General features: G+C 35.0%; 1 protein-coding gene across 1 annotated transcript in view; it reads left to right on the top strand.

Annotated features, from left to right (window-relative positions):
* RIMS1 (regulating synaptic membrane exocytosis 1) overlaps positions 1-17,403 on the top strand; it is a 475,475-nt gene that overhangs the window by 307,270 nt on the left and 150,802 nt on the right. Inside the window, 8 exon segments of the mRNA XM_032650909.1 lie at positions 1,632-1,731; positions 5,714-5,837; positions 9,137-9,183; positions 11,224-11,336; positions 13,159-13,289; positions 13,874-14,045; positions 14,170-14,323; positions 15,466-15,537. Coding sequence (XP_032506800.1) covers positions 1,632-1,731; positions 5,714-5,837; positions 9,137-9,183; positions 11,224-11,336; positions 13,159-13,289; positions 13,874-14,045; positions 14,170-14,323; positions 15,466-15,537 — 913 coding nt within the window.

Here is a 17,403-nt window from a genome sequence, read left to right as displayed (position 1 = left end):
TTTTTGAGTATCTTCTCCTCCTCTTCAAAATAAAGTTCTTCTAGTGAATATACCTTGTTAATATATTGATGTCTTATGGTATATTCAGTACTTTTATTGGGGTAATAGTTTAAAATCATTTGCTAAAATGGCATACAGATGTCTTAGGAAGCTGAAATAAAATACAGGAAAATGAAATAATTTTTCTCTGAATATAAAGTTCAAGGACAATTTTTACATTAAAATGGTTTTAATGGAAAGTAGTAAAGTTAAATAACGTGGACATTATAATTTTATTATATCCTGACAAACAACACCAAACATTATTAAAGAGATTGTTTCCTAAGTGCAATACAATTTATGGTAATACCAAAAGAGTAAAATGTATCTTTTACAAATATTACCTGACTTCTAACAGATATAATCTTTAAAAAACTAATAAATTACAAAGATGTAATTTCGGTAAGAAAAAACATACATATACATTTTGTTTTATTATGTGTGTGCATGTGTATGAGTGTTGTCACATGGTTTCATTTGCTTCCGTAAACTTAAAGAAACATTTAAAGATGTTGCTTTGGGCTTCCCTGGTGGCGCAGTGGTTGAGGGTCCGCCTGCCTATGCAGGGGACACAGGTTCATGCCCTGGTCCGGCAGGATCCCACATGCCGCGGAGCGGCTGGGCCCGTGAGCCATGGCCGCTGAGCCTGCGCGTCCGGAGCCTGTGCTCCGCAACGGGAGAATCCACAACAGTGAGAGGCCCACGTACCAAAAAAAAAAAAAAAAGATGTTGCTTTAAAATTATTATTTACCAAGAGATTGTATTATAGTTGGGTGATAGTTTAACCTCTTCAAAACCATCAACTATTAATCCAACTAAAAACTTGTTATTCAGTTAATGTCACCTTATTAATTATTATCATTAGTTTCTCCTGCTATGAAATAATTCTGATCACTTCCACTATTGAGCGTGACCCTAAGAATATGGATCAACCTCAACTTTTGACATTATCCCTCCCATTTTTAATTATACACATTGAGCCCCTGCATTGGGAGAAATTAAACTTAGAAACTTTCCGACGTGTTTAATTTTAGTTATGGAGGAAAATCCAGGTGAGCGTGTTAATTATTCAGTGATACAACTCAGACTTGGAGAGTTCGATTGGATCCTATACGTATTGATATTTCAGATGAAGAGGTCATTCGGGTGGTCAGGAGCTGAGATCAACTTAGGCTATTACTCTGGACCATGGTGAACTGCTTCCCCAAAGAGACCTGTTCTCGGTTTAAATCCCCAGTCTTTGTCTTAGACCTACATTCTACTAAAAATGTACAAAAGAGATCAACATCTCACGTCACAATGGGACATGATCTGAGTGTAGAAATTCAAGTGAATTTAGATGGTAAAGAAAAAATAAATCACAGTCAACTGTGTCAAACACCTGCTGTCTGATGGTGAGAGGGGGAGACCTTGTCTCTTGGGAGTGCGTTGTCCCTGGTGCAGGCTCCTTTGACCACAAATGGATTGCGCTTCATTTGTGTTCCCGCACCCCATCCTAAACACCTCACAAAAGCTGTAGGATTAATTCCTCAAACAAAGAAACTTATGTCTCAGTGTGAGTCTTGGGAACTTACAAATTTATAATTACCCAGGTTGTTGGAGGGAAAATGACTGACATAGGACGCCTCGGTGCTTTCATCACCAAAGTAAAGAAGGGTAGCCTCGCAGATGTAGTTGGACACTTGAGAGCAGGTAAAGTTGCACTTTTAAACAGTTAAGTAATGTGTGCTCTGTGCATGGTGGTTTTCAACTTTGGGTAAGTTATGCATAAGTAAATAACTAATTTTAATGCATGCATACAGATTTGTTTCCTGATACGGATACTTAACTGCAAAAATAGGTAACTATACCTCAATGGCAGTTTGGAGAAAATGAGTAGGAATCTTATTATTTACGTAAAAATACATAGACACAAAATGCTGAAGGATTACTAATTTTTGTAGATGGCTTCCTAATGTTGCTACAAAAATCCAAAACAGTTTAGCCTGTGCAAAATATCACCTCACTATTTAGTCCTTTATTTTATAAGCCATAGTAATTATTAAAGTTCTTCACAGTGGTCCCCAAACACTTATTCAGTACCAGTGATTTTAATAAAATGCAATCATAATCACATTTCTTACACAGATTCTGTAATATATTATTTGTTAATTTAAATGTGACCTAGATTGTATTCACGCAGATGTGCTACTTCTTGGTATTTGGAAATTTACATTATGTTACTTTGTAACCTTAATATGACATAATAAAATCATTTAATATATTGAAACATACCATACTTAGTAGCAACATACTTTCAAATTTATTTTCAATAAACTGTTTTTTTTTCATTTTAGTAAAAATCATATTAACATATTGTCTCCAGTTTGCTGTACTTCAGAGTTTAGTAGAAATCTTTTGGTGAGAGTGTCTGCTCACCCATTTGCCAGACAGTTACAGAGAAAACAGAGTAGGCTGACCTGTCGAAGTGAGGATTAATAACCCGTAGCACATGGAAAGAGAACGTTTCTAGACTGCGTTTTCAGTTTTTATACCATAAGGTTATAATTATTGAGACCTTTATAAAAATATTCTATGACTGTTAAGGACATTTTTGTTGTAGTTGATTATCAGGATATCAGTTCAAAATCATTTAGATTTTTTCTTCAATAAAGACATGCTCTCCAGGTATCGTACGTGGAGAAAAAACAAATGAGGGATTTTTCTCCATCTGCTATACACACAGCTTTGAAGATGTGTACTGTACACTATTGTTTCTTATTGGGGACTATGATTCCATAAGAAAACAACTCAATCAGGAGTGACTGTGTCAATAACCTGAGTCTTTGCTTGTTTAATGACTTGAAAAGAAGCCTTGAAAAGTATGAGTCCCTTGTTGCCTACTCAAGTGTAAAATACCTTTAGCTACAGAAATCTGAACTTGCAGATCAGATTATAAACATGATATCTTTTGGGTTTTTTCTTTGTGTTTTAATAGACAGTTTCTTAAGAAAGTCAGTGAAGGGGTTTTTCTATATTATATATCCCTTGTAGTGATTTTCACTTAACACCCTTATGTGCCTAGAGTCTGAGAAACTTTAAAATGTCAGAAGCTCCACTTAAATAACTATAAAACATATAAGTGTACTTTTCACTTGAAGCAATTGTTGTAACTGAAAAACATATTTTTAAAAATTAAATAATATATCCTCTTTGATTTACATTATTATTTAGGAACTACTTTCCTTCTGTTTGCATATAAACAGCATTGACCTTTAAAAGTACAGTTTGTTTGTTTTTTATTAGCATGACCTTTGCAGCCTGCGAATTGACCTTAGCATTTGCAGTCTTGCTGTAGCTTTTTCTACTGCTGTTCCCCTAAGTCTGCGCCCTGCCCCACTGCTTGACGTAATGATCAAACCACCAACTTGGCACTGACACTCTCCTTATTAAGACCCCTCAGTGTCTCTCAGGCACCATCTGCTCAGGTCAAAGCTCTGTAGTTTACCCCCAACTTCCAGCCACCTCCTTACCAGTCGTCTCATCCCCACCTCCACATCCACCCAGGCAGCTGTTTCCACCTCCAGGACCTGGCCAGTGCCTCTCGTGCCCGTGGTTGGTTTTGCTGCTCTTGTGATCTGCCTGTTGAAGTCCTCACCATCCTTCAAAGCCCACGTAAAGTTGCTTTAGTTCTCAAGGGTTTCCTGACATCTCCCCTGAGCAGTAACTAATAACTTCCTCCCTGGCATTCCTTCTGTTCCTCCGATGAATTCCTATCATTGCCTGTAACATTTGATTAAAGGTATTCATGTCTGTATTTCTCCTCCACCAAATTTAAGGACAGGAGAAAGTCTCTTTTATCTTTGTATCCTTATAATCTACATCCCTGCCTGAAAAGAGGACTCAGATATAAATAAATGTTGTTAAGGAGACCACCGTCTAGTTTAGGAGTTCTTGATTTGTAAATAATTGAATACATGCATTAAGTTAATTTGATATTGAAAGTTGTGCTTCCAGGTTGCTGGCTATAAATAGAAGAATTTTATAGTGCAGTGCTTTTGCAAAATGTTGATTGCAGCACATTACTGGGTAGCAAAGTTGATGTAATGGGTTGCATCCATTATTTAGAAAAACAACAAGAACATAATAAAATAGAAAATATCAGGGTAAGTATTGTTTTAGAAAATAGTTTTTCGTACACACACATACATGTATACATTCACGTGCTGTAACCTTTATTTCTTTTCTTGCTCAATGAAGTTAAAAGACTCCAAATATATTTTAAATATGTATTATTATTTTTAATATAGTGAAGTGTATTTGTTGCCTTTTTGAAAAACTGCTAGGTAGCATCTTAGATCAAACGATCAGAAGTGATTTAACTACTAGTACTAACCATACTCTTGTCTCATACCAAAGCGGCATTATATGCTTTTCAAATATTTGCCCTTTTACTTCTGAGTAAGCAAACACTTGAGGGGGGGGGGATTACTTTAAATAATCCTAGCAAAACAAAACTTTTCTACTTTTTTTTAAAGGCATAGCTGAAAACTAAACAATTCCATATTTATCGTTAGCCTTAAAATGTACAATGATGATATTGATCCATTAGTTCGCCACATGTTTCCTTTGCTACTAAAGTGTTATAGGCACTGAGAACAACAAAATAAGCAGAAACATTAAAAAAAAAAAAAAAAAAACTAAGACACTCCAAAGTATCACTGAGGCTGGGATATTTCAGTTGAGCCTCCGTTGTCACTTGAAGGATACTGGGCGGAGGCATTTGAGACCTAAAACTGCTCTAAATATTTATGAAAATAAATAATTTTTCCCAAATGGTCTTTGGTGAAAACTCCAGTTAACATAACAGGTTGTTTGCATGTGTATTTTCACATCGTAGCACTCTCCTTGATGACTCTTCGGTTATCTAACAACCTAATAAGCGCTATAGTTTTATTACTTTAAACGTATTTTCTAATTTTACTTTAATGCTCACAATATGTATTATGTATAGAACGTGTGTGTTATGAACATCTGGAAGTGGGTTAACTGTCATGCAACAGTTTTACATCTGCTTGCTTTGTAACTTGCCATATAGCTCCTTGCGTTACCCTCTGGGTATGAATTCAAATCCTTTCATGCATTTTTATTCTGTTGTGCATCTGGAGAAGGCAATGGAACATGACTTATAGTTGGAAAATTCATGCTAACAAATGTTAACTGCTGTTTCTACTAAAAGTAAAGCAGGATTTATGCAGCGTTTAATAATCTTTCACGTATAGAGCCGCCTACATTTATTATATGGAGGGCATGCTGCTAATTATTATTTTTTAATGTTTCCAAGTGAGCTGTGCTAATTCCATCCCATAGCATGAGATGATTTTTATATGATTTCTGGTATTTCTCAAAAGATAAAGGTAGATTGTATTGTGCTGTTTCCAGTGACCAGTAATATTCTATTGGGGAAAGAAAAAGAAAAAAAAAAAAAAAAAAGAAGAAGAAGAAGAAGGAAAAAAGTGTCTAGAAGAACCATTTAGCTGCCATTATATGGCAATCAATTTGCTTTCAAGAGCAGAGCCTAGACAATTAAATTATTTGTATATGTTTTGCATTTCTTTGTTAAAAAAAAAACAAGAAAAGATAAAAATAAACAGAATATATAAGGTAAAAAAATACCCTTTTTTTTAAATTCAAGGGGATGAAGTTCTAGAATGGAATGGTAAACCCCTGCCGGGAGCTACAAATGAAGAAGTTTACAACATTATTTTAGAATCAAAATCAGAACCTCAAGTTGAAATTATTGTTTCAAGGCCTATTGGGTAAGGCTAAAAAAACTTACTTCTTAAGTTTAGTAAATTACATGTATTAGCAGGGTTTTTAAAAGAAGTTTATACATTCATACAGTACATGTTAACATGGATAGTTTTTTCTTCAAATATGGGCATACATTTTAGAATTTTTAAATCTCTTAATTTTTAAACTTGAATACTGAATTTTCTTCACTACATTTTAGAAGCTCCAGAATTTAACAATTTTAGTATCAAAAAGTATTGATATGTATTTTTCAGAAGTGGACTATAAAGTAAAAATATTTTATTTTAATGGTAGAACTATTTATTTTTATTAATTCTAAATTATTATAGTATTTCCTTAAAGGGAGTCACTAACAAACTCATCTTCTTGTGATATTTAAAATAGTAATCATTTCATACGTCTACATGAACTTTGTATTATTCTACTAAGAATGGAATATTTTTTCTATATCTTTACCCATGGGTAGTTCCAGATTTTATTTAAAATCAAGCAAGTTTGAAATATTTAAACATTTTAATTGGCCATAATAATTGGTATGATATTTTTGAAACTCCAGTATTCAGCATCATTTAATTATCTACAGCCAATGGGATATTTTCTCTATCTGTGTATAGAGTTCCCATATTGGTAGATTCTCATAACAAATCCACAGAGTCCAGAACATTCATTTTGCCTGTCTGTAATTTTTTGGAAGGCATTTTGAACTGTCTCATTATAGTTGGCTTAATGTTTGAGTACATTTTTGGAAATTATTCCCTTTTTTGTATTCTCTAAAATATTATAGAGCCATTAATTCAAGACTTTTTATTCTGGAAGAGTTAGTAACCTTAAATTTTTGTTGTTCTCATGGATATATGTCAATGCAAAACATACCAGAAAATACAATTATCCTAATTCTCAAAGAACTGAAACTGTATGATCATCTATTCCAAAGAAAAATATATATACAAAACTCTAAAATAAAGGCAAACTTACAACCAATTTTAAGTGGTGATTATTAAGAGTAAATATTGAAGGCATTTGCAGAAGTATTGTACATTTCCATGCAGATTTATTAAAAATAGTGACACTATATAATTTATGCTAGTTTTACATGACGTGTTTTAGTGCTGAGGTAAATATGAGGCTGGAAAAGAGGTAAGTAAGTTGGAAAATGAATCAAAAGTATAAAAAACAAAATTTAAAGTCAAGCATTGTGCACATTGCCAAATACTTTCAAATATATAGTGGTTTTAAAAGTAATCAGCTAAACGCCATTGATTCGTGATGACTTAAAAATAAAAGAACTAACAGACAATTAAAGTGGACTGGAATAACATTTTCATTATATTTACTGTTGTGCAAAATTAATTTTAAAAGTATTATTTGCATAGCCACACCTAAACTGTCTTGGATTGTGGAATTCAGAGGAATATGGGAATATGAAGCTTGTATTTAAATAAAAATCAAATCTGGCATCAACTTTCCAGTTAATAGGGAAATGATTAGAATCGTGGAAGAATAATTCTAGCTATATTTAATAATTGTTTAATGTAGTTGTGTAATTAATTTAAAGCAGAAAGCAGATATTTAAGTCATAGTTTTGTGGGATAGAGATTCCAAGAAGCATTCCAAATGTAATTTACATGCTCATTGACCAGCATGGTCCAACAGACGTCAGCCGTCCTGAGGTACTGCCCACTTTTGCCAACCTACCTTTATGCTTATAATTGTTATTAAAACTATTTTACCACCTTGTTTGTGAGCAGAACAATATAAGAAGGTTTGTGTAAATGTCAAGTGGACATTTATGCATTAAAATATTACTGAAGCAATTAACATTAAATATATTTTAATTCAAAATCACTTAAAAAATTTTTTTACAACTTCTCCACAATTCTTCTTTCACAGACACATAAAATTCAAAGCTTGTGTCTGGTTTTGGAGCTCCAAATTTAATTTTCATAACTGACTTTGAGGCTGATTTTCAAAGAAGTTGTACTATCTAAACAAATATCGTTTCTAGATTTTTAAGAATTGAATTTTATTTGCCTCGATGAGTTCAGGAGAAGGTAGCAGAAAATAAATAGTTGGTTTCTTGTGTCTTAGGTATTGAAAATTAGTCTAATTATTACATAAAATATATATTTCATACGAATTATTAGTTGTACATAAATATATAATAAAACGTATTTATAAAATACACAACACAGGGTGAATTGTCATTTGTAAGAAGTATAAATTGTAGGTGGTTAGGAGAATTACTTTGCACAAAAAAGTGAAAATGAAGAGTCAGGAAAATCATCAAACAGAAAATGAGTTTTGTTTCAATTCTCCCCAAAAGTGCAAAGTGAAGTTAGTTCACAAGGTAAGTGGTTAGAAATTCTTAAATAATATTCTGATAATTTTATTGGGACTAGCTAACTCCAGTCTGCTTTACTTTGTCTGTTGATATTTGCATATCGTTAATCTCCTTACATCGATACTAAAATACCTTGGAAAACAGAGGTTAAATAGTTTAATACAGTATAATTTCCAAACTAAGCTGGTCTAGGGTTCTAAGCCCACAGTGGATAATGGGTGAAGCTGAGGTCATATTAAATATTTATTCAGAACAATTTGTGAGTGTGTCAGGAGTGGGTGTTCTCACCAGTCACTTTCTAATCATCTAGTAAATGGCCATATATTTAGCTAACTTCAGCATAGAAATATGAATCTCTGTATAGGGTTATATATGTGTATATTAATTATATATTCACATATATAAAATATTTTGGCTTTTCTGTTGCAAGCTTGAACCATTTTTAATTTCCAAAGCAATCCATCCTTTTCATTTTTTAACTTTGCCCATGATATTCACCATATTATTTTATTATCAGGAGATGTTTCCCTCCCTTTCATTCAGTAAACTCTTTCAGATGTGTTTGTAAAGCATATTACTGATTTGTAAAATATGTGTCATTTTGATTTTCTAGAATTGAAATAAAATATTGCCTTTGACATTTTTTATTTCCAAAACCTGCTGTTTTGGTAGTAAAAATATTGTGGTGATTTTAGCCACAATATTATTCTGATTGTTGTCATGTTAAAGTGTTTTGCTAGTAAATGTATAAAAACTTATTTTTCCTGCAGTTTTTTTGTGTGTGTGTGTGGTGTTTGACATTCATGCACATTAGAAATTGCCTTTATGGTAACTCCCGTCCATTTCCACACCTGTAAAGACCCAAAAGGGTTTTCCACACCACTGAGATAAAGTGTGGCTGTGATTGCCTCAGACAGGGTGGCTTAAGCTAATGGGATTTTCACCATACCCTGTTTCTTTTAGTGACATTCCACGGATTCCTGAGAGCTCCCACCCTCCACTGGAGTCCAGTGAGTATAAGATTTACTGTCTCCTTTAGTTATTTGATGTAAATGAGTTGGCAATCATGGCAGTCATGGGAAACCCAAAGGAGTTCTGCTTTAAGATTTTTCTCTTTCTGCTCTTTGTGTGTGTGGGTGTGTGTGGGGGTGTGTGTGTGGGGGTGTCTATCAAAAGATCAAAAGTCTTTATTGGCAATAACCTTCTGCATCATAGCAGTCAGGATGCACAGAGCAAAATTAATATACTAACAGTTCTATTTGCTGTACATGAAAATGCATTGTGATACTGGATTATTCAGGTTGATTGGAAATTGGCTCAGTGTCATGAGCAGTGAAGGAAACAGGCAGGCACATAAATAATTTTAATACAATGTAACGGTGTCAGATATGATCATGGAAGTGAGTGGGTGGAGTAGAGGAGGATTTCAGTGAAAATAAAGGGCCAGGGGACTGTGGCTAGAGGGTTGAGTTATCTACATGGACATTAAAGGGACTCCAGAAAAAAGAAGATGATGGGGCTTCCCTGGTGGTGCAGTGGTTGAGAGTCCGCCTGCCGATGCAGGGGACACGGCTTCATGCCCCGGTCCAGGAAGATCCCACGTGCCGCGGAGCAGCTGGGCGCGTGAGCCATGGCCGCTGAGCCTGTGCGTCCGGAGCCTGTGCTCCGCAACGGGAGAGGCCACAACAGTGAGAGGAACGCGTACCGCAAAAAAATGTGGAAGTAACTCAAATGTTTACCTTGCATTGGATGGGAGTTAAATTAATTCTACTTGGGCTTGCTTGTTATGTAACCCAGCTTATAGGAATAGAAAATACAAGGTGATTTAAGGGGAAAACAAGTGATGGTTATAAGAAGGTAGAAAATACATGGATGGGATAAGCAAGGAAGTGGAGATTAGGTTAGTAAATCAAATGCATAGCATCATATTCTGCATACCTGCTAGACATGAGACCAGATTTGGTTTTGAGTTTTCTCATATAAAGAGGGAAATGGAACCAATTGCATAATTTATAGGGTTGATGTTATTTAAAAGGCAAAAAGCTGGTATATTAGAAACATACTGACTATTAGAAGCAACAGTGTTATTGTACTGAGACCGAAGAAGAAAATTATCCTGAGAATACTTCATAAAAAAGACTTAGTAATAAAGAATTTTAGAGCACTGTTCCGTCTAGTTAAAAGTCTTCAGAAGGTACAGAATGACGCTGATTTAATTTAAACGTAAGTTGCATGTATGGGAAAAAAATGTGGATGACATACTCTTGGGAAATGGTCCATAAATAGTGTTTTCTCAATAAAGCTAAGTTTTGAATAGCTGTAGGTTCAAGGTTATACTTGCTGGAGTAATAGCATTCTGCAGACATCCATATTGCTGGTTGTGGACACTTTTATCAGTGACCTGGGAAGAGAGGACTTTCATTTAAAACGGGGGAGAAGAGCCTCACTGAGGGGCTGAGTGGGGAGCCAGCCTCCCTCCTCCACGCATGAATCACTAGACAGCATCCTCAGACAGGAGATTGGTCTGGAAGATCAAAATCAAAAGAGATGTAAATCGTATTTTAAAACAGTGATGAATTCTATCTAGGCTTAGACGCAGCTCATAAATTATATGATATGTGCATTCATTTTAATTTCAGTGAGGACAGTTCATAATAGATGATCCTAAGATAATTAACACAACGGGTACCATCTTTCTTATCACTGATAGCATGAAACCTTTAACTGTATGCGAGGCTCTACAAGAACATACACAGGCCGATACCCTCTAGAAACGCAGAGAGTCAATACTTACAGAGTGGAGCAAATAAATACAGTATTTGATTATATCACTTTAAATACCTTTAAAATAGACAATTAACCAGAGAAAGCACGATGATAACTTTCTAGGACTATCCCACTGATAGTAGGTCCTACTGTATGGACGCCATTGAATTATGGTTTTACACCAGTAACAGATGCATTTAACATTTCGTGAAAAATATGTTTTCTCCACACATCGGTTACCAATATGTTACTAAAAAGTACTTGATTTTTTTTTCTCATTTTAGGTTCTAGTTCCTTTGAATCTCAGAAGATGGAAAGGCCTTCCATTTCTGTAATTTCTCCAACAAGCCCTGGAGCTCTCAAGGATGCGCCACAAGTCTTACCAGGACAACTTTCTGTATGTGTCTTTGGTACATGTTGGAGACCATTAGTATAAGCTCCCTGTTCTGAGTCTGTCTTTAAAATGTGTGGCTTTCTTTGAAGGCTGTGATACAGTCAGAGTCATTTAACGGCATAATCTACTTCATCAGTTTTCATTAATTTATTATTAGATTGTTCTTTTACTCATATATATGGAAATGTTTATTGAATGCCTACAGTGTGCCAGATGTTCTGAACAGTAAGTGATAAATGATAACATGAAATAATAAAGTATCAATTATTTTTTGTGTGCTGTATAAAAGTTCCTAAGGTAAGTAGTTGGTTAGATGTAATAAACCTAGAGAGTCATGTTCTGTTTACTTAACAACCTCATGAGCCTGGATCCCGAGAAACTTAAATTTAAGATATTTTTTTAACCTCTTAAGACATTTGATGAAACTCTTGGTTGCTGATAGTAGTGTGAACAAGCTACCGTTTTCTTCACTGTTGTTTTATATGTGATCTGGGAAAAGCTGGAGTAAAGAAAACATGGCTCATTATTAGGAAAAGCTACATTTCTTCAGATTATGGTAGAATACAGGACATTTGATTAATAACTAAAAGAAAATCTTGCTTCACTTTGTTCTGTAAATAGTTGATCATGTGCTACTCTGGTAATGTGTGAATTTCTGTAGTCTGTTTTTGCTACTCTTAGTTTTAATTAAACAAAGAAGATAACTGTAAGTTTGCTGTGATTTTTGAAACGCTTCCTGGTTTTAGCTTCTGTTTTTAGTAGGTTAAAGATCTTTGTCTAGTCCCTGTGCTATTTTATCTGCCCTGCCGTCTTTTTTATTTCAGTGTGTGTGGGAATCTCTCATACACTCCACCTATTTCAGGTTTATGAACAACACACCTCTGGTATTAATTAGGAACAGAGGTATGGATTGATACAGATCCGGGTTTGAATTCTTAACCTGCCCCTTACTACTCCCATGTTAAATTAGCTTATTTTCTTCTGATGACTCTTAAATGTATTCTGATCTATACCTATTAAACAACGCATGAGCATAATTCTTATTTAACCATAAGCCCAAAACTAACTCCTAAATTAAAAAATTAAAGTTAACATTGTCCCTTGCCAGCACAAATACTGCACTGACTGCATTAGGAGTTTGCAGGTACTATTTCAGTGTGCCACTTAGGAGGAATACCATTTGGCCTTCGCTTGGTTTAAAGGCATTTACGCATTGTACCTTCCTTTGCTCCTTTCCCCTCCTCTCATGAAAATTTATCTGTAATAGGTTAATTATAAAAATTAAATAAGAAAAAAATACCAGAAAACAGCAGTACCTGATGTACAGAGGCATACAGCAAATGCGTTTCCTGATGTCTTCCAAGTTACCTGCATATATTCTTCCCAACATCAAACATTTTATTTCAACTACAGTTGGCACTGCAGAATGCACTTAGTCATGCTGTAATCATTATTAAGATACGTATAATCACCAAACACTTGCATTTAGCATTTAAAAACAAGGGCAATTATTTCATTATCCCCCCTCTTCCCTTAGTCTTTTCTAAAAATTTTATCATTAGTTTTATTCCATCGCATGATATAAGAGACTATAAATCAACACTGCAGGCCTGCCTCTTATAAGTCACACTTAAAATGCGTGAAAAGTCAAGTTCTAAAATGGTTATGCTTTCAAGTTGGTATTCTTTGCAGAAATAATATCTATAATTCAGTTGTATTTTGCGATTTGAAATTTCCTTCTTCAAAAATAATTTTAGTATTTTTTGTGAAATTATAATGCCTCATGAGTTTTACAAATGCTAATTTCTTTCTCCATTGCTCTTAGGTGAAGCTGTGGTATGACAAAGTGGGCCACCAGCTGATTGTAAATGTTCTGCAAGCAACAGATCTACCCCCAAGAGTAGATGGGCGTCCCAGGAATCCCTATGTAAAAATGTATTTTCTTCCAGATAGAAGGTATGAAATAATTTTAGAAAAAGTATGTAAAAATCTTTGCTAATTAGAAAAAAGTAGAATTTCCTCTCTTGGGATACAGTTTCATATATGTTTTAAAGCTTTATCGAGGTAGAGTTGACATACCAAAAATTCCACATACTTTATATATATTTTTTTTTTGATGAATTTGCACATAATGCATACACCTGTGACATAGCTTTAAAATGTAATAGATACCTCTCTATGAGGGAATAAACTATATTACCCCTAAAAAAAATTCCCTCAAGCCTTGTGTTTCTTTAAAATAATCTGCCAATTTTATAATTGTCCATTACCTTGTTTCCACATCTGTTAGTCTTTGACAGCTACATCATTTAGAATGTACCTTTGTGTATGCATTTCTATAATTTCTATAATCGTAACTACTGCCTACATTGTAGTTAAAACTAGAATCTTATTAAACTCGATAGTCTTTTCAGACTTGTATATTAAAAGTTACGAATAAGAGAGTAAACATCCCAAGAGCAGCGCTGCATGGAACTACAGTAGGTGGCAGCATGTACTTGCGTTTGCTTTTTCATTGACAAAACATATTTATTTTTCAGTGATAAAAGTAAAAGGCGAACCAAAACAGTAAAGAAAGTACTAGAACCAAAATGGAACCAGACTTTTGTGTATTCACACGTGCATCGTAGAGATTTCAGAGAACGGATGTTGGAAATAACCGTGTGGGACCAGCCCAGGGTGCAAGAAGAGGAGAGTGAATTCCTTGGAGAGGTGAGGGGTGTCGTGAAGAAACGGGTCAGGCACCTCACGAGGCTTCTGTGATGTGCATTATTATGGCTGCTTTTATTATATTTGGGGAACGGCGCTTGATCTAACCTGAGAGCTGCCCTTTCAGATCCTCATAGAGTTGGAGACGGCGCTTCTAGATGATGAGCCGCATTGGTATAAACTTCAGACTCACGATGAATCCTCACTACCTCTGCCTCAGCCATCACCCTTCATGCCACGGCGACACGTCCACGGGGAGAGCGCCAGCAAAAAGCTGCAAAGTAGGTTAAGGCTCTTTTCAGTTACCAGAAGTAATTGTGTCGTTATGATCGAATCCGAGATGAACATTCAAGGTGTTTTTTCAAATGTTCATTAGAGATCGAAATATTGAATAATCAGTCATCTATATAAAGAGGCTTGGCAAAACCATTTTCTGCATTTTCCCAATGAAAGTATATATATACAGTAGAGTGGAGTAATTCCACAGCCGAAAGCTTAAAAATTCTCAAATATAATTCTTTGCCCAGTCCTGATGGAGCTGTTCATTGGTTGACTGATGGGGTAATTCTTGTCATTATTGGTGGGTTGCTACATAGAACATCTTAATGACAGTATAATTCCTGGATATTTTTAGTATTATTATTTGTAAGAAACAATTTTTCAAAAGCATTGTAAAGTGTGTTTGCTGTTGTCCATCTGGTGATTGGGGAAAACACATTTTTTTTCTATACTTACTCATTAATTTTTGAATTAATGACAAAATCTCTTATTGAACAGATGAAACTTAGAAGCCTCGTTTTGGTAATCTGGAACCAAATTGTTTTCCTCATATAATTAAATACTTCCTATTAGTGCTTCTCTGCTCAATCATTGCCTCAAAATTAATGTTTCATGCAGTATGATGGCTAATTTTGAGGGCTAAACATAAATATTTTATAAAGGGCCCTGATGCCCTTTCAATAATATGAACTCAGTAGAGTTCCAGCCAAGAAAGTTCTCTTTGAACCTTTCCACTCAGCCCCATCCTCCCTGAACTGCAGAGGAGGGTGCATAATTGTGTAGAAAACAGTATACACTTTGCTATAGACCTTAATTAAAAATAATTTGAAGAGTCAAAATGCTCTTCTATGAAATCCCCTTCCTTCTATGTGTCTTCAGTAATTATAAGGATGCTGAGAATATGTTATCCTTGGATAACGAATATTTTTTTAAACATCAGCCCTGCATTAACTTTGTAGTACATATATGTATAACTGAATCACTTTGCTGTACACCTGAGACATCGTAAATCAACTCTACTTCACCAGAAGTGAAAGTATTTAGTAATAATGTACTTAGCTTTAAAAAAAAAATGTGACCATGTCCTCCACATTTCCTGACCCGAGCGGACACAGAGGTATCTGTTTGCCTTCCTGTCGTGCAGGGTCCCAGCGAATCAGTGACAGTGACATATCAGACTATGAGGTTGATGATGCCATTGGAGTGGTCCCTCCAGGTGCGTGGGGGAATGTGGCCGGCTTCACTGTGCTTCCGTGCTTGCTTTGCTCCCAGCTTCCAGACTTCCTTGGGTCCCATATTGGAGATTTAGAGCACAGAGAAGTCTGGATTATACTATTCCATGGTGACTTGTCTTCCAAATTATTAAGAAAGTTTGAGGTGGACTAGTAAATACTCATTAACATCCCCACTTAAATTAGTCAGGGTCCCCCTTAGAAGCTAACGAAGTTCAAATCATCATTTCACAATGCTCTGAGCGGAAGTGAAAATATGACTTTTGAAAGGATAGAGTTAATTCTGTAATAAAAATTCCATTCTCCTGTGTTTATACTGTATGTCTATGACTTCGCTTCCTCCGTTTCTGAAAAATAATGTAGCCTTCCATGGAATACACTGAGACAGGTGCATGGCAGGGTTGAAAACTGCATGTGGCATGGCTTAGCTTTTAACGCTTTGGTGAAATGCTCAGCACTGATTATACGTAGAATGTGTCTGTATGTTTTAAAATAAGGAAATGCTTTAGAAAGATTCAGTATTCGTTTGAAGTCATTGTCTTTTTGTCATTGTATAAATTAGTAAAATCTTTGTGACACTATGCAGTTCAAATCTATGTTTCTCATCTGAGTCTAGTCAGAAAGTGAGTCAAACCAAGTAGTGAAGATGTATTTTCTTGGCACTAATCCTGTTCCCTTTATTTACTAATGAAGAGTGGGGAGATATTCAAATAAGAAGACATTAAAGAGAAAATCTTGGGGTATATAAATAGGAGTTCTTAAAGACATTTCTTTGGGACAGTATTGACAGATGTTCCCTTAATTTACATAATTTCTCAGGTGGGGATGCACTTAATTTGAGGGCAATGGTTTTGGTAAAGTCAATCAATAGACATTACAAAGACTAGTGACTGAGGTCGCAATGTAGAGAGAAACATACGACTTCATTAAAACTGGGAGAAAATTATGGAGAGTTCCCTAAAATTAGGCTTCATTTGCTCCGTGAAACTCAGAGAAAATATTGTCTTTGATCACTGTATGAAAGTAGCAGATATCTTAAAAACAATGAGTCTGGTTCTGTGCATATCTGTGTACTTAGATAGTACTCCTTGATATCAGACCATCCGGGAGAGTTTGAAATAATAGTGGGTCATTGTGGGTAACAGTTCATGTTTTGCTTTCTGAGTTTGTTGATTTATAAAAGGATCAGAATAATTAGGTGCACTCTACCCAGAAAATTTCACGCAGAGTTTAATAGAATATTGTCTCTATGGAATTGCAAGGGGGAAGGTGGTTCTCCATGGTACCCATTGGCATATTTAAATAGAATTCAGACGATTCCTCGTAGGAAAGGGGTCTTGTCAACAAACCCTTCTAACAAGAATCTTGGCTGTTAATTCATATTAATGTTGTCACTTCTAACTCATCTGAATAGAATTTACTTCTGTGGGTGGTTCTCACAGGCTATTCACCTAAAATTTCACATTTTTATGATGAGGCCGGTTAGCGAATGAATGAATGAACGGCTAATTCAACAAATACTTACAGAAACGTTGAGTTTCTTCTTTTTTCCTTGAGAGACCACATGGGTAACAGCCAAAATGGGAAGTATAGGACTGACTGCAGTGGTGTTAGTTAGTGTTTGGAACCACCAAAGAACACTGAATTCTAGATATATCTATATTCTATCCTGATATAAACATATGATTATACACGTTTATATCAGGGATTATCCTTTTACCATAGAGAAGCAGTGTCTGAATTGTCATTTCAAATGATATCCGTTTTTATTTAGCATTTAAAATGTAACAAGGCAAACTTTTAATAGAATATAACTAATAAATTATGTAAGGCAATCATTAGTATTTTAT

This window comes from Phocoena sinus, chromosome 12 (assembly GCF_008692025.1).
Source record: "Phocoena sinus isolate mPhoSin1 chromosome 12, mPhoSin1.pri, whole genome shotgun sequence".
Lineage (NCBI taxonomy): Eukaryota > Metazoa > Chordata > Mammalia > Artiodactyla > Phocoenidae > Phocoena > Phocoena sinus.
This window is presented reverse-complemented; position numbering and strand designations above follow the sequence as displayed.